This window comes from Anopheles nili, chromosome 2, assembly GCF_943737925.1.
Source record: "Anopheles nili chromosome 2, idAnoNiliSN_F5_01, whole genome shotgun sequence".
In the NCBI taxonomy this organism is placed as follows: domain Eukaryota; kingdom Metazoa; phylum Arthropoda; class Insecta; order Diptera; family Culicidae; genus Anopheles; species Anopheles nili.
In genome coordinates this window covers 50,749,999-50,773,365 of record NC_071291.1, presented here as the reverse complement: position 1 = coordinate 50,773,365, position 23,367 = coordinate 50,749,999, and the positions used below count along the sequence as shown (strand labels likewise).

Sequence of the window (23,367 nt, the reverse complement as noted above, 5' to 3'; positions counted from 1 at the left end):
ACCGGAACAAAATAACGATTTGATACCATTTATGACAGCGAAAAATATACCGCTTAACCTTCAGAATGAACATTTTCAATCTGAAAATTATCGGATATCTGGGAATGGCAAAGAAATGCATTGGAAGTACTTTATTTTGTAAAAATTTAATCAGAATTGGCAAAACTTATATTTCTCTATCTTTCAATCTAGAATACTCTATTACTCATAAAGTATTCTGGGAAAACTTATGCCCGCTTATTAATGATATTAAAAATATTCATGAACTTATAAACTCTATCAAATATCGTGCAGTTGAATGTTATTAATTTATTGCTCCAAAAGTAATCTAATCAATTTATTATTTAGAAAAGTTTTCGTGAAATTATTGATGAACGAAAATAATCCCATTTCCGTCATATATTTAACATAACTGGTTTCACAGCTACAAACCTGTGTGATACAGGTGATGTATATTGTGATTTTTCCATGCTCAGTGTTAAAAAAACATTCACTTCTTCTAATTGTTAGGGTAACTGTTCTTATAAACACAAATTTATATTACACTGGCAATACATACGTATCATGGTTTTGTCTAGCCCAGGAACCAGTTCTTGGTTTAACCTAAAGATCAGACTCTTCACAGAACTGTCGTTCATGTTCTTTAAACAGAAGATGCTTCTTCAATTCGCAATCATTTTCTAAACAGTTTATCTTAGTTAAATACTTGTTACTTGTTGCGAGCTATTACGAATATCCGAAGAATGCTAGTAGCATTTGAATCAAGAGCAAAATCAGTTTCACAGAAATTTTCAGCGTCGCAACGACTGGGAAGTCTTAGCTACAACATCAGCTGTTCTTGATATTGAGTACTAACTCCTTCTTTGATCCTCAAATTTGTTTGTCGTTGAATGTTTGATTTCGCTGATTTTGTCAATCGAACGCGAAACTAAAAAAAATCACTCGTTCGATTTCACTCGATCTGTGACAAGAACTTTTGAAAAGAGTTTATTTCCAAATAACAAATTGTTCTAGAGCAAAAACGCAGCGCGCGAAGCATGTTCAATAGTTTAGCCTCACTGACGCAATGATTTGACAGTCGAGAGAGTAGGTGACAGTGGGGCTCAATGAGTAACGCAAGAAATCGACGGTATTTTGGCTATTCGAATCAGTGCTATCTCTAGCCAAAATACAGCTAAACGCAGAAGCGCAAATTTTTTAACCGTGCGTGGGAGAGTCCATTCGAAATAAAGATAATCAGAAAAAAAGAGTTGAAAATCGTGTCGTAAGTTTCATTAAAAAATAAGATAAATCTGAAACACCTTAGTATTGAAACAGCAAATGATTATTCCAAGCATGATGCTATTGAATGAATTAGAGGTCATCGAACACATCATCGGATTATTTTTGTTGTTTGGTATACAATACCCTAGAGATTGCTCTAGCATTCCATGCGATCTTTAAACAGAACATGAGTCCATAAATAGTTCGTCATAGCATAGATGCTGTTAGAGAATATCATTAAAGCTTGTCCTAACAACTGAATTTTACCACAAAATAGAGTTATCAATAATGTCACCTTTGTGTTTATCCAAAAAATCACTGCAGCGTATAGTCAACATGATAAAATGAGAAGCACATGAAAAATTAATGCTCATTTGGTATATTTAGCATCAATACACACCTTGGGGAAAACTTCAATATATTATCCGGCCTTTCGTTCTGAATAACCACTTTTTGCAACTATTTGACAGAATCAAAAGAAACCGCGTTGACATTTCTAGTCATATTTTCCTATGCTTTTCCTTACGATGTCAAAGCCGTGTGCGAACGTGTGTGTGTACGGGGCCAGATAAAATTAGCGCAGTTTTCATTCGCTACACCACGTCGCGGTGCGAACGGTTGGTCGCGCTTATTTGCTTTTCGATCATCTGAAATTTTGTGCAAGATGAGTGGAATGATGCGACTTCCAACGGTGCTTGCTCAGAACGCGCTATCAGCGGTAAGTTATGGAAAGTTATATTTGGCATTAAAAGATACAGTCTTTGCTGTGAAAGGGTCAAGGATAACAATTAGTCGTAGGGTTTGCTCCAGATGAATATACCAACGCAAAGATTACACAACGTTGTGAAAAACTGCAACTGAAAAAAGCGATTGTTACACTGTAGCGTTCAGGTCGTGTTATGTAACGCGTTCAGATAAAAAGTGATATTCGATATCTGTAGGCAAACTTCCAGTTAATCGAATTGTGAGAAATGTTAACTGATTTTTAAATCTCTTTGTGGTTGCGATTAATAGTACCTTAAGTCAGATCATAATGGGTGCTTTGGCTGTAGATTAGGAGGTTTATTATCCTTCCCGTGATTGATTTGTTCAAATCGATTTTTGCGATATTAATGATACGTTTTCTTAGGTTCGAGGACTGTCTGTTGGGGCATCGCAACGAAACTTGCATTTCACCGTGGGACAGAACACTGCCAAAACGAACTCTGATGCTATTTCCAAAGAGTATCCCGTTGTTGATCATACGTACGATGCCGTGGTCGTTGGTGCTGGTGGAGCAGGCCTCCGTGCCGCATTCGGATTGGTTGCGGAAGGGTTCAAAACGGCAGTCATAACGAAACTTTTTCCCACACGCTCCCATACTGTGGCAGCTCAAGGCGGAATCAATGCTGCTTTGGGAAATATGGAAGAGGATGACTGGAAGTGGCATATGTATGATACGGTTAAAGGCTCCGATTGGTTAGGAGATCAGGATGCTATTCACTACATGACCCGCGAGGCACCAAAAGCCGTTATTGAGCTGGAGAACTACGGAATGCCCTTTTCCCGAACACCCGACGGTAAGATATATCAGCGTGCATTCGGTGGACAAAGTTTGAAATTTGGTAAAGGAGGACAAGCTCATCGTTGCTGTTGCGTTGCCGATCGAACCGGACATTCGTTGCTTCATACTCTATATGGGCAATCATTAAGTTATGATTGTAACTATTTCATCGAGTACTTTGCCATGGATTTACTGATGCAAAATGGAGAGTGTGTTGGTGTGATTGCGATGAATTTGGAGGACGGGAGCATACATCGCTTCAGAGCGAAAAATACTGTATTAGCCACAGGTGGTTATGGCCGTGCATACTTCTCATGTACCTCGGCACATACGTGCACCGGTGATGGTACTGCCATGGTTGCGCGGGCCGGATTACCCTCGGAGGATTTAGAGTTTGTACAGTTCCATCCTACGGGCATCTATGGTGCCGGTTGTCTGATTACGGAAGGTTGTCGTGGCGAAGGCGGTTATCTGATCAATTCGCAGGGTGAGCGATTTATGGAACGGTATGCTCCGGTTGCTAAAGATCTTGCATCACGTGATGTTGTGTCACGGTCAATGACGGTCGAAATCCGAGAAGGTCGCGGCTGCGGGCCAGAGAAAGATCACGTCTATTTACAACTGCACCATCTGCCTCCAGAGCAGCTGGCTCAGCGTTTGCCAGGTATTTCGGAGACGGCTATGATTTTCGCAGGAGTGGATGTGACACGTGAACCAATTCCTGTTCTGCCAACTGTACACTACAATATGGGTGGAGTGCCCACGAACTACAAGGGACAAGTATTAACAAGCGAAAATGGCACAGATCGCGTCGTTCCTGGACTATACGCCTGCGGCGAATCCGCTTGTTCTTCAGTTCATGGTGCTAACCGTCTCGGTGCAAACTCTTTGCTCGATTTAGTTGTTTTTGGTCGTGCTTGCGCTAAGACGATCTCGCAAGAGAACCGCCCAGGAGAGAAGGTGCAGGATCTTAAACCCGACGCAGGAGAGGCATCAGTTGCCAATTTGGATTGGGTGCGCAATGCAAATGGGCAACTACCAACATCAACATTGCGCTTGAACATGCAAAAAACGATGCAAACACATGCAGCCGTTTTTCGCGAGGAAAAAACACTGCAAGAAGGAGTTCGTAAAATGGGGGACATCTACAAAACCATCAAAGATGTAAAAGTGTCAGATCGATCTCTGGTGTGGAACTCAGATTTAGTCGAAACGTTGGAGTTGCAGAATTTACTCCTGAACGCGAACATGACGATCGTGGCAGCTGAAAACCGGAAAGAATCTCGCGGAGCGCATGCTCGTGAAGATTACAAACAGCGCATCGACGAATATGTAAGTATATTACGTTCTAGGTTAATGTAGAGTTTGTATTTAGTCGAAATGTATTAGCATCTAATCAATCTACATAGATTTTATGTATTATTTGTGAAAAATAATGCTAGAAAATAATTTACTTTAACTATACATCTATGTTCATGTTTTAGTTTTCGAATTTCGTACATATTTCGATTGTATGATAACCGCAGAGAACTGAAAAAAGATTGACATTTGAATTTCGCAATAATCTGAAATTATTTTCTTGTACGACCTAATTATGTCTTAACAGGACTTCAGCAAACCGCTTGATGGGCAGCAGAAGAAACCGATTGAAGAACACTGGCGCAAGCACACGTTGACGTGGATCGATCCGGCCACTGGGAACGTCACTATCGATTACCGTCCGGTCATTGACGAAACGCTAAGCGACGAATGCGCAACCGTCCCGCCAGCGATACGTTCTTACTAAACAAAATATGTTTTTTGCCGTGTAATCTATTTTTGAAGCAATGCTGCCAAGGCGAAAACATACGTTCTGCCCTATGTCACCTACGCATATGCGCCTTTTCTTCGAATAGTAAGAGACGTGTGCGCCGTTAGCCTGCTGTAAGGCTTTCAAAAGTATTATTGAAAATGTAAGTATGACTAGGGCATCTAGGACAAGCTTATCAACATGTCTAATACCTGAGGATTCATAGCTTTATACAGCTTTGTTGATGTCAATATACAATTAATGAGGCAGATAATCTAAAAATTGATAACGTTGTTTAAACATTCGGCAAATCTAATGAAAACTTCTATGTTTGTACTTTTGTTCCAGTAACATCGTATCGATCACACCATCAAAGTTTATTTATTACAACAGGCGATGATATGTAGAACTGTATAAAACGGACGTACGAGCAAAAATGGTAACGGAGTGAATAGATTGTGTGGGTGACATTTTAAACGAATCATAGCCATCATGAATGGATTTGTTTTGGTCGATTGATACCGCACAAGTTTGTATCTGATTGCCACTGGCTTAAATTTATATCTTTGCTATGAGCCAGTGATCGATTTGCGGTAATGCAAATTATGCGAAAAAGAATAAATAGCAGATAAGATGGGGAAGATTCGAACGATGGAGGATCAATAACAAAGAGATAAAAAACGAACCAAAAATTAAACGCTAAAATGCAAGATAGAAAAAGGTGTACTTCATTAGATGTAAACTTTATTCGAAATCATAGTTTGATGAAATGTTTGTGAAAATAAAGCATAAGACGTACGCCTTTGAAGCATGAAGTGAAAGAAGAGTTAGTGCGCTGATGAAAATTCAAGCAGGCTATAACAGATGAAGGATTTTTCGGTGTATTAGTTTTTTGTTTATCACTACATAGCTTCTATTCGGAAAAAAAAAATTAGTTTAGATTTTGTTTGATTCTTTATTGGTGGTTTGTTAGGAAAAATCCTGCAATATTTATGTGACAAACGAAAACCCAGCTAAGAAATAAAACACTTCACATCGATGAAATCATCTGATCCTTTAATTATGATTGTATGTTTATTTTTCTCCATTCATCTAAAATTGCTTTACCTCAATGTGCTTAGAATGACTCGACAGGTTTTTTAATTTAGTATTTTCATTAGCATTTCCAAAACGTGTAAATCAGTAAAATGCATGGTGTAAGTATCTAAAAGTGCCTTTTTAAATGTTGTGCTTTGATCTAAACTTGTCTAATCGTGAGAGTGGAACCACTAATTTAATTTTATGTTCCTGATGTTGCTTGAGCTTAAGGTATGTTTTTTGCAGCCGGAATAGAATAAAAAAAAGCGCTTCGAACAATGAGAGCACACTTATTCCAAGACACAAACTGAACGCTCCACCTAAATTCGCTAAAGTTTGAATGTAAGAGAATAGAAGAGTATTAGTAATTTTTATAACTTTTGTTCATTTAATAATACGTTTGGGAGATTTTGGCCAATTTAACTTACAAAGCAGCGATATCCACGATACGACAACTATTCTTCTATTAGCAGCCACAACCTGGTTGCTCATAAAAATATGAAAGATGAATTCAAAATCAGTTAGATTTGCTTCTTTGCTGGAATTTTAACGTATTTCACCATTACTTTCAATAAAATGGCTTCATGTGCTATAATGTTTTTTTGCTTACTACAAGGGATTTATGGAAAAATTATAGGCTGCAAAATCGGACACAATAGAAGCTGTCTTGTATGTCACATCGCTACAAGATGGTAGGCAGTTGCATTTTAACCGTTTGAACATGTCTTCACACAAAAAATAAAGAAATAATTAATACTAGTAAATAATTTAGATTAAAATAGTTTAGCATTCAAAGTTCATTGCAAAATTGTGCATGATACGCTGTGGAATGTTAAGCTGTGTCATTATTGATTGTACTTTAACAGGCAACTTACAGTAGTTTTCTACGAAACATACGGAGTCGTAAACTGTGCAATTTCTTATGCCCTGTCCTGAAAGCCTACTGGTTGGCTTTGGCAAGTGAAACGGATGACAAGCACACTTCCGGTGGACCTCGTCTCGTAAGCATTCCAGGGTACATGCCGGTTGACGATAGTTCGCTATAGGAGGATTAAAGTCGCCTCCTACAATACAGTCTCGTTGGCCTTGAGGTAGAGCTAGAACTTGTTCAGAGCAGCGGGAATCTGTTGGAAGAACATTAACGAACGTTTCCTTGCCTAATCGTATTAGGGTCAGTTGTGAAGCTTCCACGGCAAAATCATGTGGATGATGAATCATTAGCTAGTGGGGAGTTTTTACATTAAAATAAACGAATGAGATGAATAGGAAATTTGTACAACATACCATAAACCCTTCTGAGTACAATGCGCCAGATTTTCCATCAGAGGCCTGTGGATAACCGGTTCCAATAACACTCAATCCACCATGGATACCGTAAGTATTTACAGCGAACGGTACTTTGTTTCCCCGTACGTTCGGATGATAGTTGAACGAACAACATGCGCCATAATGGCTAGTGGAACCGACCCACCCGAGAAAAACGTGTTTGGTAAAGCAGGGAAATTTTTTTCCTGCCCAATAGCACACAACAATGAAATCCTCGCATATCATACCGAGTTCGTCGATAGCCTGTTCGATGGTGTAGTTGTTCAAAGCCAGTACTTGGTCGATCATTCTAAGATCCTGCGGTCTAGGGAAAGTCCATTGATGCTCAGTAAAGTATCCGAGAGATGGTAGATTTTTTAGGATAACATCTTTTGTTGCGCCGATGGGGAATTTTCTGTTGCAAAAGATTGGGAAGTTTATGAGTAGAAACGAAATTTTTTGATTTTGAAAGCATATTTACAACCTACATCTTCTCCACAAATCGCTCCGCTTTAAAGTCGACGACGCTCTGTGGATGGCACAAGGTAACACCTGGAAAGGGAACCTGAATGATCTTCATTTCGGAAGCAATGGTCATGCGGGTGGGTGAATCGATAAACTTTTTCCACAATAAAAATATTAACGCAATTCCAAATGCAAAAAATGCCACTATGATAGCTATCCACAGTAATCGAACAACACCACTCGTTACTTGACGTTGTAGGTAGTACATGCCGTGAATTTTGGATATAGACGCAAAATCGTAAAACGTATCCCGAATTGCGTACCACACAAGCTGTGCAGTTTGTGTACCGGGTAATGATTTACTATATTTTAACGCATTCTGGTGACGGTATTGTGGCAGTTGCGAAACGCGAACTGGTTTGGGTTGGAATATCCCCGATCCAAAAGAAATGTTCATAGCTTGACGCTACTACTATCGTGCAAGAAAACTGAATACCATTTGTGTGATGGCTGTTGTTCGTTTTATACCTTTGCTTTAGTATTTTTTTTTGTAATCTTTGAGTAACGACGTACATGTTGTACAAGACAAAGATGATGAATAATTAAAACATGATTTAGCAAAATTATAGGTAACATTTTGATCATTAGAAAACTAATGTCAGATAATATACATACTACATACTCTCTCTCTCACTATTCGCGACGCATCATTCCAACCCCCCTCTAATCCACTGCTTTTAACAATATTCTTTGGATAGTTGTTGTTTTTAGATGTTACTAGGTAATTACGCCCGCCTCTTTAGACGTTAATGTATATTATGTTTGCTGCTAACGTCAAATTTTAATATTGCCATTCAGAGAATTTCTGAGACATTTTGGAGACACAAGACGAAAAAAATCAATGAAAAATTGGTAGTTTTGTGTCTCACAAGCTTGTTAGTAATAAATTTGCCAGAATAGTTAGTTATATAACTCGAGCTCATTAGAAATTCATCTTGGTCACGAAACATGATTATTTGTCACGTAAATAAGACAGCAAATGATCCAAAACTGCGAACCCGGTGCCTTTGGAAGCCTCACCAACAAATATATTTTTCAGGGAAAAGATATTGAACATGTAACTTTGGACGTTACAGGACGTACGATAGCTAGAAAATTGTGTGGTAGACTGGTGTTAAGGTGAAAACTACTACATATATTGCAGATGCCACAACCGCCACCATATGCCCGGAGCGGATTTCGCCGTATGTTTAGCTGGCTGAAATTCGAACCCATAGATTTTTCAAGGAAATAAATAATAGGCTATGCACCCTGCATATGCGATATTCTGCAACATTAGCCTCATAAACGTATCCATCCTTAAATAAGAAAAAGAGTAAAATAAGATGAACGTGATGGAACCAACATACTGCCAGTAGATTATTAGATGTAGTTTACAGGACAACTACAACTATAACATAACTCTAATATAAATTCAATTATAATTGTAATATATTGGTTCAACTTGGAGTGACAAGAAATTAAGTTGTGGTAAAGTACCAAGTTTGTACGACGGCAAACACGAAGGTGTTCCCGGATGGAGCCACTTCCATCCAGATCACGTTCTGTTAAGTCACTCCAGACTGTCTAACCTGTTAATGTCTGAACATATAGAGCAGCCAAGATCAAATCCGATTACTATTTGGTTGGCTTAGTGCATTGTCTCAGAATCGCCTGGCTCCGCACTAGTGGGGATGAAGGAAAATGGAAGATTCGATTCAATGGTATGAACGTAGCGTATGAAATTCACACTAAAAACCACTCCGGGGCCACACTAAATATTGCTGGTTCGACGACAAATGTAGACATGCAACGACCGGAAAAACTGTGAATACCGAAGAATGTAACGCTGGCATACAACCCAGGTATTCACGATTAATATATATCCTGCAAGTATGTAATATGCTGCATAAGAAATTTTTCTAAAGGCTACTGAAATATCGAAACCTTGTGATCGTAGCAAAACTTATATATATATATATATATATATATATATATATATATATATATATATATTTGTATAAAAATATTTATATGTAAATATATATATATAAATATATATATATATATATATATATATATATATATATATATATATATATATATATATATATATATATATATATATATATATATATATATTTATATATATAAATATATATATATATATATATATATATATATATATATATATATATATATATATATATGTATAAATGTATATATATATATATATATATATATATATATATATATATATATATATATATATATAAATATGTAAATATATATATATATATATATATATATATATATATATATATATATATATATATATATATATATATATATATATATATATATATACATATAAATATATACATATAAATATATATATATATATATATATATATATATATATATATATATATATATATATATATATATATATATATATATATATATATATATGTACATGTACATGTACATGTACATGTATATGTATATGTATATGTATATGTATATGTATATGTATATGTATATGTATATGTATATGTATATGTATATGTATATGTATATGTATATGTATATGTCTATGTATATGTATATGTATATGTATATGTATATGTATATGTATATGTATATGTATATGTATATGTATATGTATATGTATATGTATATGTATATGTATATGTATATGTATATGTATATGTATATGTATATGTATATGTATATGTATATGTATATGTATATGTATATGTATATGTATATGTATATGTATATGTATATGTATATGTATATGTATATGTATATCTAAGGGGTGTGCAAGGGGTTTACTGCCGTCCGAGCTACCCAGAAGCAATTGATTGGGTGTTATCGGAGACGCTAAATCATCGTCCAACGGTATGTACGTGAGGGGTCGTGAATTAATGATTGCTTCTATTTCAGCCAATGTAGAGAGCAGTACTTCATCGTTAGGGAGACGTAGAAGGTTGATCTGTTTGAGAACCTTTTTTACCGACTGCACAAGACGTTCCCAACACCCTCCGAAATGTGGGGCTGCTGGCGGGTTGAAACTCCATTTCAGCTCCGGTCCGGTAAATTCTCCAACCAGCTTTCCTTCATCTAGTTCTTTTCGCGCTTCTTTTAGTTCCCTGGATGCGCCTATAAAATTAGTACCGCGATCACTGATAATTTCGCGGGGTGTTCCACGTCTGGCGATGAAACGTCGAATGGCTAGAATACAAGACGAACTTGTGAGTGTATGTGCGACCTCGAGGTGAATTGCTCTAGTAGTTAAGCACGTAAATATTACGCCCCACCGTTTTTCTACACGCCTACCGACTACAACGTTGATGGGTCCAAAATAATCAATCCCGGTATACGTGAAGGCGCGCTGGAAGACTGCAGTTCTTTGCGGCGGGACGCACCCCATTGACGGCGGTTCGGGAATGGTCGTTTGATTGCGACAGTGTTGGCATGCCGTTCGGACACGTTTGTTGAACGTTCGCGTAAGTTTCGGATCACTTAATTAGCAATTTCGCTGCTTGTGGTGTCGAAAGGCAAAGATAGCAAAGAGGCCATTCCTTCAATTTTCTTAGTTTTTATACAATTTTTGAGTGCCACTCACGGGAGTGGCAACTCACTATTCACTCAAATCATCACTCGCTGGACTGTCAAACAAATAACTCCTTAACGAAACCAATTGTTCGTTAAGGTTGAATATCTTGGGCGAACATACTCCCCCCCATGACAAAACGTCATAATAAAGCCAAAACAGGATGCACGTACTACTAAGCTGATGGCTTCGTAACGGGGAGTAAACATATTTTGGTAATTGGACGCGTAAGATGATCCTGTCCAGGGTGTATATCGACGATGCGCGCAAGTGGCCATTTGGTACTAGGAAGTGAATCGTCCACAAGAATGACCATTCGGCCAGGTATTATCTCACTACGATTCACTATCCGGTTTTCCTTCTGCATTTCCTGCAGATACTCGGTTGTCCAATGCTTCCAGAAGCGTTGAACAAGCAATTGCCAGTTTTGTAATTCGTCCAAAGTGTATGCCTTCAAACGAGTGTAGTCGGGTATGGGAACAGCATGCATTGATGTGCCGATTAAGAAGTGAGCAGGTGTAAGCGCCGCCAAATCATTGGGGTCATCCGTTAGCGGCAATAAAGGACGCGAGTTCATTGCTGCTTCTATCTGCTGCAGAATGGTGCTGTATCCTTCATAAGAAAGCCTAGTACTGCCTAGCTGCCTGTAGAGGTGTCTTTTGGCAGTCTTTACCGCTGCTTCCCATAATCCACCGAAGTGTGGCGCCTTAGGTGGTGTAAAATGCCAAGTTATTCCCATGTCGGCACAGTGAGATGCAATTTTGTTTTGTTGTTGCTCGTTCTGAAACATTTCAAACAGTTCATTAAGTTCGTTTGCAGCACCTTCAAAGTTTTTTCCGTTATCGGAATGTATATCCGATGGTAATCCGCGACGGGATGAGAAACGATGTAATGCGGCTAAGAATCCGGCAGTGGTGAGATCGCCAACAAGCTCCAGATGAACTGCCTTGGTTGCAAAACATACGAACACACACAAGTAACATTTAGCGGCAGCAGCTCTCTTGTGAGTTGGTTTAAGATAAAATGGGCCGGCGTAATCTACTCCACATATCGAAAACGGTCGGCTCGGAGTGATGCGTTCATACGGGAGTTGACCAGTTTGTTGTTGCATCACTGGCGGGTCCTGCCGTATGCAACGAAAGCAATTCCTCACGATTCTCTTTACCAAACGTCGCCCATCGAGTGGCCAATATTCTTCTCGAATCTGGGAAAGTAGTAGTCTTCCTCCGCCATGCATAAGCTTTTCATGAAAGTGCAGCGCGACGAGATGAGCTAGCTTATGGTTCTTGGGGAGCACGATGGGATGTTTAAATTGATAGGGAAGCTGCGCAAGTTTCAAACGCCCTCCTACTCGCACTATACCGTTTTCGTCGAGAAATGGATTCAATCGTCGTAGAGGTGAATGTTTTCCCACGACTTCTCCCCTTTCAAGTAGCCGGATCTCCGATGAAAATTCGTCTTGCTGCGCCAGTTTACATAGTACGATTTTAGCAGCTTCCATAAACATGGGAGTAATCGACAATGTAGCGGGAGCAAATTGTGTTGACTGTTGTGTACGTGTTTTGTGTCTTGTGTTGTGTATAAAACGGGTGCAATATGCAACTATGTGTAAAAGCTTGGTGTATGACGATGTTAATTCGAACCAAGAGTGAGTGATCTGTACATTAGTGATCACAGCGCTTATCTGACGAGTTTCCATATCAGTTTCCGCAGCCAGTGTTGGATTCGATGCAGGCCATTGGGACGGAGCTGATGCTAACCAATCAGGACCGCAACTCCACATAGAACTCTTTAGCATTTCAGCTGCTGATATCCCTCGAGACACCAGGTCGGCAGGATTTGATGAGCCGGGGACGTGTCTCCACTGACGGGGATGTGAATAATTCTGGATCTCTGCAACGCGATTCGCCACGAATGTTTTCCAGGTGTTCGGGGGAGACGCAATCCAGTTCAAAGTCACCGTAGAATCTGACCAGAAAAACGATTCGGTTTCGTCGATCCTCATGGCTCGTCTAACACGATGATGGAGATGTGCTCCTAATACAGCAGCGCAAAGTTCTAATCTCGGCAATGTGATACGTTTCAGTGGGGCTACCCGGGATTTCGACGCGAGCAGAGTGACTCGTACTTGCCCCTGCTGGTCTTCGCAACGCGCGTAAATGCAGGCACCATATGCATTCTCCGATGCGTCTGCAAACGTATGCAATTGTACTTTGGAGTTAGATAAGAGCACATACCTATCGCTTTGGAAGTCAGCCAGATCTTGCCAGTCGTCAGTAACCGATTTCCATTTGCTACAGATTTGCGCTGGTACCGGATCATCCCATCCAATTTTCTGAAGCCACAACTCCTGCATCAGCAATTTCGCGCGTATGATTACTGGAGCGATCAATCCAAGTGGGTCAAACATTCCAGCAATGTTTGACAATATGTACCGCATGGTGAGGTGGGTGTTATTAATTGTCGGCGTCGACTCGAAACACAGAGTATCCATTTCGGGCTTCCAAGCGATGCCAAGTGCCTTCACTGTTTCGTTCGGAACAAACTGCAGGGAAGATTGTGTACCGATATGTTCCGCTGGTAGGCCGGTAAGCACGTCCAAACAGTTAGATGTCCACTTTCGAAGTTCGAATCCTCCTTTGGAGAGCAACTCGGTTAATTGTTGGCGAAGCATACGGGCTTCCTCTACGCTGTTCGCACCACCGATGAAATCGTCAACATAGAAGTTATTTTTTAGAGCGGGTGTAGCGAGTGGATAATCTACACCTTCATCGTCTGCAAGCTGCAATAATGTGCGGGTGGCCAAGAACGAGGATGGAGCCAAACCATATGTTACCGTATTCAGTTCGTACAATCTAATCGACGATTGTGGTGAGAAAAGGAAGAAGATGCGAACTAATCGTCGATCGTCTGGATGCAATACAATTTGTCTATACATTTTTGCGATATCAGCTACGACAGCGATCTTATAAGTTCGAAAACGCAAAATGATGTCGATGAGTTCATCTTGAACTATAGGTCCAACTCGTAATGTTTCATTCAACGAGAAACCAGTGGACGTTTTAGCCGAACCATCAAATACAACTCTAACCTTCGTTGTGGAACTTGATGCCTTAAAAACTGTATGATGAGGTAGATAATAAGCAGCTGTATCGTCACATTCAGTGCTTATAGGAGACATGTGCCCCAGTTCCAAATACTCCTTCATGAATGCTTGGTACGCCTCTCGAAGTGCTGAATCGCATTCCAATCTACGCTCAAGCAGCTCAAAGCGACGAATAGCTTGAGATCTAGACATACCGAGCTTTTCGTCGAAGTCTGGCTGTTTTGGGAGGCGAACAATATATCTACCGGTGTCGTCACGTTCCGTGGTGGCCTTGTAATAGGTTTCGCAATATCGTTCATCCGGTGAGTATGTATCATTTACGGTAAGTTCCTCTAAATTCCAAAATCGTTGTAACGACTCCTCCAAGGAGGTCATACAGACGGTTGTATACGACGTGGTAGAATCTGGTTGAGATACAGAGTGATCAACGGCAGTTGTGCCGGTCATTACCCAGCCAAACACACTGTTCATCATGACGGGTAGATGAGGTGCTGGACGGACCTGCGTTGTATTCTCAAAAAATGTGTGGTAATGGCGTGCGCCCAGAATGATATCTATGGGAGCAGCTTTATAAAACAAAGGATCCGCTAAAGGCAAACTAGATGGTATATTCCAATCATTGGTGTTTATATCGCGCGTTGGGAGATTCATCATCAAATTGTCAACCATCAACAAATCGGTGTTCACTGCAAACGAACTGCATCGGGAGACAATTTGGGCATGCACAGATTCCCGTACGGTTTTTGCAGATTGGCCTGCTCCAACGATAGTAACGTTCACTTTTCGTTTCTTCAGCCGCAGTCGGTGAGCGAGCCGATCGCTAATTAGATTAGGCTGAGATGCGCTGTCCAAGAGAGCTCGCGCAGGATGAGCGATTCCGAACTCATCAATTATATGTATTAACGCAGTTTGGAGCAAGACCTGCTTGGATGCTTGCTGTAGTGCTGCCGCAAACGTGCGTTGTGTGTTGTTTATGGCCGTGGGATCGCTAGTGGCATAGGGTGTCTGGTGTGGTGGTGAGGTGTAACTTGTATTAGTGTGTGTGAAGTGCAATTTAGTGTGGTGTGTAGCATTACAGTAACGACATTTGTACTGTGATGGGCAATCACGAGCCATGTGATCTTTCCGCAGACAATTCAAACACAAATGCGCGGTCATGGCAAATCGATGACGCTCCTTCGGTTCCATCCGTTCGAAACGCGGGCATTGAACAAGATGGTGCGCAGAATTACATAACTTACATTTTTGCGCATCATGCGATGTAGCAGCAAAACTGGCATGGCGAGGAAATTTTATTCGCCGTGAGTTCCTCGAGTCATTGTCCTGCGACGTCTGACGGTTGTTTACTAGTAAAGTCTCCAATACACGCATACGACGATGTAGGAACGAAATTAAACCGTCGTACTTCGGGTTAGTATCACTCGATGCGTGTTCCTCCCAATCGCGTAATGTAATTATGGGCAGCTTAGTACAAAGTAGATGTTCGAGAATGCTACCCCAAGTGCCCGTTTCTTCTCCTAAATGCTGCAATATCTTTTTGTGTCGCTCAAATTCATCTACAAGATGGTGCAGTGATGCTACGCTTTCCTTCTGTGCAGCAGGAATGGCAAACATGGCTTGTAAATGGCGTTTTTTAAGCAGATATTCATTGGATTATCGCTCAGTTAATGTGTTCCACGCTAAATCATAATTAGCCGCGCTTATGGTGATTGACTCTATCACTTGAGCCGCCTCTGTTTTCACAGCGGCGCGCAAATAGTGGAATTTTTGTATCGCCGGTAAGTCTCCGTTTGCATGTATGAGGCACTCAAACGTATCGCGGAATGTCAACCATTGCATATAATCTCCACTGAATTCAGGCAGTGCAATGGTGGGAAGCTTAATACCCTTGAGCGGATTCGATCCGGTGGTCGTTTGGGCATAAGATGTTTGCACTAACCGTAAATGCGCCTGCAATTTCGATTGCACCTGTATTGTTCTACTTTCGAAATTCTCCCTCAAAGCCGCATTTTGCGATATTTCTTTGGCAGTGGAAGCGGAATCTTCCAACCCTTGCTGGATATCTTCAAGATCTTGGCATAATCGTTCAAACTTCCTAAGTCGGGTTTCTACCTCTATTTGGTCCCGTTCAGCAACGAAATCCTCTAGAAATTTTTCATATCGCGAAATGGACACTAGCAAAATTGTCCGCCGGGATGCTAACACCGTGGGCTTCATTGGCACTATGTGAATGCTTAGCACTATGTGAATGCACTATATGCTTGTGAATGTATGCGTTTGACAGTGTTTTGCGTGATGCGGCAAAAACAGCTGTATGCTTAACGATAATTCAACTACAAGCGGTAACACAATATCGATCGAAACTCGCGATTTTATAACCAGATACTCACACAATCCTGGTCACGGCACCATGAACGTTCGCGTAAGTTTCGGATCACTTAATTAACAATTTCGCTGCTTGTGGTGTCGAAAGGCAAAGATAGCAAAGAGGCCATTCCTTTAATTTTCTTAGTTTTTATACAATTTTTGAGTGCCACTCACGGGAGTGGCAACTCACTATTCACTCAAATCATCACTCGCTGGACTGTCAAACAAATAACTCCTTAACGAAACCAATTGTTCGTTAAGGTTGAATATCTTGGGCGAACATTTGTATTCCATCAACAATCGTGGTATGTAAAATTTTGAACGTAGTTCGTTTACAACGGTTTGATGGTTACAGTGGTGGTATCGTACGTGGTAGTGAGATATCAACAAGTCGGTACCTGCGTGTCTTCTAGGGAGGATGATCGGATGCCGTAGAGGGGATTCAATTATCGAACAATTTGTAAGACGCCCGTTCATTCGTAGAATACCCTCTCCGTCAATGAAAGGGGATAGTTTGTAGAGGGCGCTACTCTTTTTCACGACTTCTGACCACGGGCTCCTCTTTGTAATGCCGTTTTTGAGACGTTGTAGGTCTTCATGAAACGCCTCTCGTTGGATTTCCTTGATTACCATATTCTCCGCTACCTTTAACTCATCCTGCGTGAACGGTCCTTGCATTGCTTGCTGAATATTTATGTGACTCAAGATGTTATTAGAAAATCTAATAACATATCCCAGTGTTCTAACCATCTTGTTCCATTTGGAAAACCGGCTGAAATTTATAAACGGCTCATTTATGGAATGGTGGAGTAAGTTGTGTCGTATTTCTTCGGCCGTGTCTTTGGGCTGAGTTGATGAGGTTGGCCATTCCTTTTCCGGCTGCCAAAGGAAGCTGGGTCCTTTGAAGCAACGGCTCGACGCACTCAGATCAGGCATGTTGACCCATTTCGTTCCATCGTCGGCTACGTTGACCTTTGATTAGAGTTTTAGTTATCGCTAGTCGGTGGGATTTATAGATCGTTGTTGCGAACCGAGCACCAATAACCGCTGCCTGCAGCTCCAGCCGGGGAATCGATAAAAATCTTAACGGTGCCACTGTAGTTTTCGACCCTATCAAGGCACATTCGATTGTGTTTCCTTCTTCAAATCTAAAGTATGCTACCGCTGCCATTCCGTTCTCGCTCGCGTCGCAGATTACGTGTAATTGAATGTTTCGAGTTAGCGATGACATATTCTGACAATAGCATCTGGGTATACTTATTTGGCAAACGCTTGGCAGTATGGAAATCCATTTTTCCCACTGTTCTGCTAGTCGGCCGCTGATCTGCTCGTCCCATCCGATTCGGGCACGCCAAATTTCTTGCAGTAGTACCTTTAGGAACATTAGCACGTTCCCCAAGAGACCTAGGGGATCGTATATCCTCATCAGGATTTGTAGCACTTCGCGTTTGGTTGGTAGTTTCGCGCCCGTCATCAGCAACCTATCATTCCTGGGTGAGACTTTGTACGTGAATGCGTCGGATTGCGTGTCCCACCACATTCCAAGTACTTTTTCTATTTTTGAGTCTGTTCCGATAGTAACTGGTCTTTCTTTCGTTATAGTAGCTTGCAATTCGCTTATAACGTGATTCGAATTAGACAGCCAATTCCTAATCTCAAACCCGCCCTGAGAGTGCACGTACCGCACGTCTTTTGCCAGTTCTACTGCTTCCTTTTCGGTCTCAACACTGGCTAGCATATCGTCGACATAATGTTCTTTGACAATACACTCGAAGGCACGTGAAAATTTATCTCGAAAGCGTGCGGCATTCATATTCTTAACAAAGTGAGCACAGCAAGGGGAACACGCTGCACGGAACGTCATTACGGTTACTGCGTATACATCAGGAGCTCGATCAGAGTCACCCCCGTTCCAGAGGATCATCTGACTGCGTTGATCTTCTGGTCTCATCAACACCTGAAAAAACATCTCTTTGATGTCTCCAACGATCGCTTCCCGGAACTCTCTGAATTTGTGCAATACCGTCAGAAGCTCAACCAGTTGATCAGGACCCTTCAGTAAGAAAGTATTCAGGCTGACGCCGTGCACCTTCGCGGCTGCGTCGAATACAATTCGGATTTTACCTGGCTTATTCGGATTTATAACCGGGAACACAGGCAAGAACCAATCCTTTCTTCGCTTTTCAGACAGTTCGTTTAAGGTGAGACGGCGGATGTAGCCTTTCGATACAAGCTCGTTCATGTTTTATGTGATTGCCGTCTTTAGTATAGGGTCTTTTTCCATCTTCTTTTTCAGGCACTCGAAACGTTGCATGGCCATAGCTTTACTCGGAGGCATTTCGAATCCTTTGTATTTCCACAATAATCCGGTTTCGTATCGGTTTTCTCTAAGCTGAGTTGTTTCTCCGAGGATTGCGATCGCCCTTTCATCTTCTTGGGATCGCAAAGGATTTACTACACTTGTTACGCTTAACGAGTCGATTGCGAAGTATTCCTTCAATCTTGTGTCGATGACCTCATCAGTATTTTCCATACACTGGCACAGCTGCAAACTATGATGGCAGACAAGGCCAGATGCTGTTTTCCCGGGAGTCGTTTGGTGAAAGCCGTATACCGTTCATCCTAACCTTGTTTTCACTGCAACCGGCTCATGGGATTTGCCCTCTCGGCATTTTAAGGGATGGCCTAGATGCCAGGTTATCCATGCCGATGAGAACTCTAGGCGTGGTACTCTCTTACGAGGATAATGGCAGGTTCTTCAAGTGGCCAAAGGCTTCTTGAAGTCTTCTAACGTTCAGTGACTGTTTCGGAAGTGCCAATGTGTTTACTGTGTGTACGTTTCTAATTTCATACACTTCGTCCCCTTCTTGACTTCCGGATATTTTAAGTGTTACGTTCATTGAATCTTTTTCGAGTCGTTTCTGGTTTCCTGTCCACCAAAGGCATAACGGCTGCGGAGTGCCTTGGAGGCCTAGTTCTTCCGCCAAGTCTTTCTCGATAAAGGTGGACGAAGAGCCATCGTCTAAGAACGCGAAAGTTTCCACTTGGCGACCGTTGCCGTGCAAGATAATCGGAACATAGCGAAAGTGTAACGGGACCTCTGTTGCAGTTCGGTGGCTGTTACAAGTTTGATGTTCGTTCGACGTGGTCTGCGGTCTCGATCGGGTCTTATCGTGGAGCAAGTTGTTGTGGAGGAAGACACAACCATCTATTGCGCATACCGTTCTCCTTTGACACCGAGCTGCATGTCTTTCGAGACATCTACGGCATATATGCTTTTCCCTCACCGCTTGCCAACGAGCATTCAAATCCATACTGTTGAAAACTGGACAGTTTTCTACATTTGTGCATCGTTGATTGCATATCAAGCAGTGAGGGTTAGCGCTTCTAGTGCTTGATGTCGGGCACTTTGTTACGGCGGTAGTCATGTGGGTGCTCACGTGTCGATGATTAAAGTGGTATGGCGCGTATCCACCATTCGGACCAAGCTTGAAGAATGAATGACTAGAATTGAGTGAATGAGAATGAGCGACCAATTTGTGTTTTCCAGAGTCGTGAACCTACGCTATCGGACATCGTCGAGCTGTCTCGATGATAGTTTCAAATGTAAACAGTTTTGAACGGGACTGTATTTACAATAACACTATTATTTCATATCAAAAGGAGATATTTAATTGAAATTTTGTAGATTTGTTTTTAAATAGAAAAACTAAATATACAAACGAGTACAATGAGCACCACGTAAGTTTTGCGTGTCCATTGCTCGGATCAAACCAGCAAGCGAACTCCATACAATTTTTGACAATTGATTTGTCAACAGCTGGTCCGATGGGCAACTCATTCGATCAGCCCGATAGGTGGACACGCGCCATTAGAGGTCGCACCTCTCGTAGCAGAGGAGTATTCGGGAGCGTATACTGACGGGATCGTCACCAAACTCGCTGCTTCGACTAAGTGGCTTAGCCAGTCGTTAAAACTCGACAGCGTAACTTGGCCTACGCTCAACCTGTGGCATCCCCAATTCAGCTTGAGCGTTGAGGGCAACCGTTCCGACAGCTCGTGTAATAACGCAGCGTTGAACGTGTAATCGTCGAGTCCTGATGCAGAGATGGTTGCGCAAAGGTTTTGGACTGCGATTCCGAAATCCACGAGTGTGTCGAGTCGTTCCTGTTTGGGCGCAGGCATTGCTCGTACTTTATTTATTAGGGAGTGGATTATTATTTCGGGGCGACCGAAAAGCATCCTTAATGTACCAATCACTTCCGGTACGTTCGATGGATGCATCAAGCGGAAACGTACCGACTCCAAGGCTTTTCCCTTTAACGCCTTTTGTAGCCGATCGAGGTTTTCCACTTCGCTGTAACCGCATGCTTCCGTGGTGTACTCGAATGCTGCGATGAAGAGCGGCCATTCTTCGAGGTTACCAGAGAATGTCGGCAGATCTCTTTTTCTTCCTTGCCGAGCCAGGAATTGTGTCTGTGAAAGATCGAAAGCGGAAAATCCACTCGCCTGGAACCCTTCCGGAACGGTACTCACTCGCGGTGCAGGATAAGCATTTCTCTGCTGGCTAGTCGGCGCAAAGGATAATAGAAGCCGATTACGTTGCCGAAGTTGTTCGATCTCCAGGTCCTCCATAGCCCGTTGAAGGTCATCGACCCGTAGTATCGAGTAGTCACGGCAGGCCTATGTCCAGTTCCGTCCTGTGGGATAGGGTCACTTCTTCTGGCCGTTGACGGCCCAGCTTGCGTGTCGTACCGCAAGAAGTCCGGGTAAGCGATACTCCGTCGCGGTAGATTGTTCGAGGAGCCAGGATTCAGGTCACCCGTGTAAGGCGTCCCGCACGATGTTCTGCGCTGCGGGGTGGGAACCGACGCGATTTCTTCTTCGTCGTTTCTTATCCGTGCGTGTGGGGATGTTGCGCCTATACGTTCTGCATTCAGGGAATTTCCTAAGCCCCTGGAAATGCTCGGGCTAAGCTGCGTTATCTGCGCCGTTAGTCTGATAAAGCTTTCGTTCGCTTCCCTGGCTTGCTGGATCAATTCCTCAATCGATGCAGTGTTATCCCTGTCTTCAAAAACTGGGGAAGGTTGTCGCACTGTCGAATTCGCGGCAGGATTTGATCCGGTGGTTTCGCGATTCATTTTCACTGGCGTCACTTAGTCAAACCGATTGAAACGCGAACTATTATCTTGCACAAATCAATGAAGTGTAAAATTTTTAATATGTTGCGGAAGCGACGTTTCTTCGATTCTTAATTAACTGTTCCACGCGATTTTTAACTCGTCAACCTTTATTATCGCTCGGTTATCGAACAGACAGTTCTCAGCCGTTTCGGACGGTTAAAAATTTTACACGTGTCCTTCGCTTTTTTCTCCAGAATGGCCGATCTTCTTCTTTTCCGATCTAGCGTCGGTTCTCATGGTACTCAGACACTCATTTAGCACCACTGACAAGTGTACTATCGACTGTCACTAGTTTTGCCAGTGGTGCTAAACTCGGGCTTTGCCGACTGCGCTATTGTTTTACAACAGCAATAGAGGGCCGCCGGATAACAGGGTAAAATATATGCTGTATTTCTTATCTTGATAGCGTCTTCTGGATCGTGGGAGTTTGTGAAGCTCATAGTATGCTAACGATTTCCCTTAACGATGCGCGCTTGTATTTCGTTGCCTAGGTAGTTGTCCGAAGTTATAATCGTAAAAAGGTAGCAAAACTCCTCGACTACGTTGAGATCGTTGCTGTCAACTAATACACTACTTCCGTCTCCGATGAGATTTGAACTACTCCGACAGCATATTCGTTATCCTCACATTACAATGTACTCCATTCAAATCGACCCCAAACAGTCGCACTAGCTTCGCAGGTTAAGTTGTGCGTGGTGCTCTAGTTTTCACCTAAGTAACTGCTCGATACCCGGCGTCACTTAAGCGACGGCTCAACACCCAGGCCAAGGTAAATACTTCAGCGCCTCTCAGTAAGACTAGCCGCTAGGGGGCGCTGTTAAGGACTCGGCTTAGGTGAGAGCAGACCCGAAGCGACTGGCCGAGAGAGGTCGTTTACAGGGGGGGGCAAAGGTCGAACAAAGGAACGGACCGGCGAGTAGCCTGCGAGATTGGCTGGCTTTTTCAAATCAGCACTCGGAGGAGTAACAGGTTTTTTTAGCGCTCTCTTAAACTATCGATTGAAAAATAAAGATTGCTAAAAACGTGCAAATGCCCGAGTCTGAGCTTAATATTCAACATTAGTAATCACGGTATTTCTGGAGGGTCTGTTGCAGAGGGAAGATTTAGTTAGTGCTGGATTTTCCTCGAACAAACCCAACAAATCTGATGACCCGGAAATTGATACCGTCCAATACGTCGTTTTTTTGTAAACTAGGTGAATAACATCCAGGTTCCACTCCTTCGGCATTTCCCCGTGTTCCAAAGTTCTTGAAATTAGCGAATGCATGGTAACGGAAACCCTCGCAGAGCCCACCTTGTCGGCTATTGCACCGGTGCTCTATACTGCTTTCTGCGCCTGGTTCGGTATCTCTTGTATTCGCTCCGTTCATGTGTTCATCAAAGTGGTACTTTCACCTGCCGAGTCGTGCTTACTGCCTTTTTAGTCATGTATAGTGCTCCACGTGCAGGAGCATCCACGTGTTGGAGTATTCTGGTTTGCACAGCGGTGCTGTTCATGGCTTGTTCAATTATACAACCATGCCTTTTATCTACGAGAACATGATTAATCCGGGAAAAGGCCTGCTGTGGTGATCTCAAGGTGTTGCTGAATCGAGACACGTGCTGGAAGGT

At 42.0% G+C, this 23,367-nt stretch overlaps 2 protein-coding genes across 2 annotated transcripts; one reads left to right on the top strand and one right to left on the bottom strand.

Moving 5' to 3' along the window:
• The first annotated feature begins 1,916 nt into the window (after nucleotides 1-1,916).
• LOC128720587 (succinate dehydrogenase [ubiquinone] flavoprotein subunit, mitochondrial) lies at nucleotides 1,917-6,224 on the top strand. The gene is made up of 4 exons (XM_053814263.1): nucleotides 1,917-1,981; nucleotides 2,393-4,138; nucleotides 4,413-4,758; nucleotides 4,944-6,224. The coding sequence occupies exons 1-3, from the start codon at nucleotides 1,928-1,930 to the stop codon at nucleotides 4,590-4,592; spliced, it is 1,980 nt and encodes a 659-aa protein (XP_053670238.1). The 5' UTR covers nucleotides 1,917-1,927; the 3' UTR covers nucleotides 4,593-4,758; nucleotides 4,944-6,224.
• On the bottom strand, nucleotides 5,814-7,899 carry LOC128725425 (sodium channel protein Nach-like). Its single transcript, XM_053819169.1, has 6 exons — nucleotides 7,466-7,899; nucleotides 6,957-7,392; nucleotides 6,548-6,893; nucleotides 6,283-6,397; nucleotides 6,101-6,210; nucleotides 5,814-6,001 (listed from the first exon to the last, which is right to left on the bottom strand). Exons 1-6 carry the CDS (start codon nucleotides 7,897-7,899, stop codon nucleotides 5,814-5,816), a joined length of 1,629 nt encoding a protein of 542 aa, XP_053675144.1.
• Between the last annotated feature and the right edge of the window lie 15,468 nt (nucleotides 7,900-23,367).